At 57.9% G+C, this 242-nt stretch overlaps 1 protein-coding gene across 1 annotated transcript in view; it reads left to right on the top strand.

Annotated features, from left to right (window-relative positions):
* CSUI_001188 (uncharacterized protein) overlaps positions 1 to 242 on the top strand; it is a gene marked incomplete at its 5' end in the record, with an annotated part of 808 nt that continues 566 nt past the window's right edge. Inside the window, one exon of the mRNA XM_068061394.1 lies at positions 1 to 242. This exon is cut by the window's right edge and continues 566 nt beyond it. Within this exon, the coding sequence (XP_067926626.1) occupies positions 3 to 197 (195 nt within the window).

Genomic DNA, 242 nt, shown 5'->3' with positions numbered 1-242 from the left:
ATAACTCAAGAAAAGAGCCCGGGGAAAAAAAGTTTCCCCCGGCCCTGCCAACCCCCGCGCGTCCCCCGCGGCCGCCGGCGTGCGGCCGGGCGGCCCGGCACTCCGTAGGTACACTTGATCCTCAGGCCGTACGTGTCAGAGTTTTGACTCTGCCCCATACTTGTAACTACCTAGGCACATCTAGAGGTACCAACTAGGGGCCGATAGAAGATCTATAAAGAAGGGAAGGTAGCTTGGTAGAT

This window comes from Cystoisospora suis, assembly GCF_002600585.1.
Source record: "Cystoisospora suis strain Wien I chromosome Unknown contig_475, whole genome shotgun sequence".
Lineage (NCBI taxonomy): Eukaryota > Apicomplexa > Conoidasida > Eucoccidiorida > Sarcocystidae > Cystoisospora > Cystoisospora suis.
Note: the sequence above shows the minus strand (reverse complement) of the source record. Positions and strands in the feature narration are given on the sequence as shown.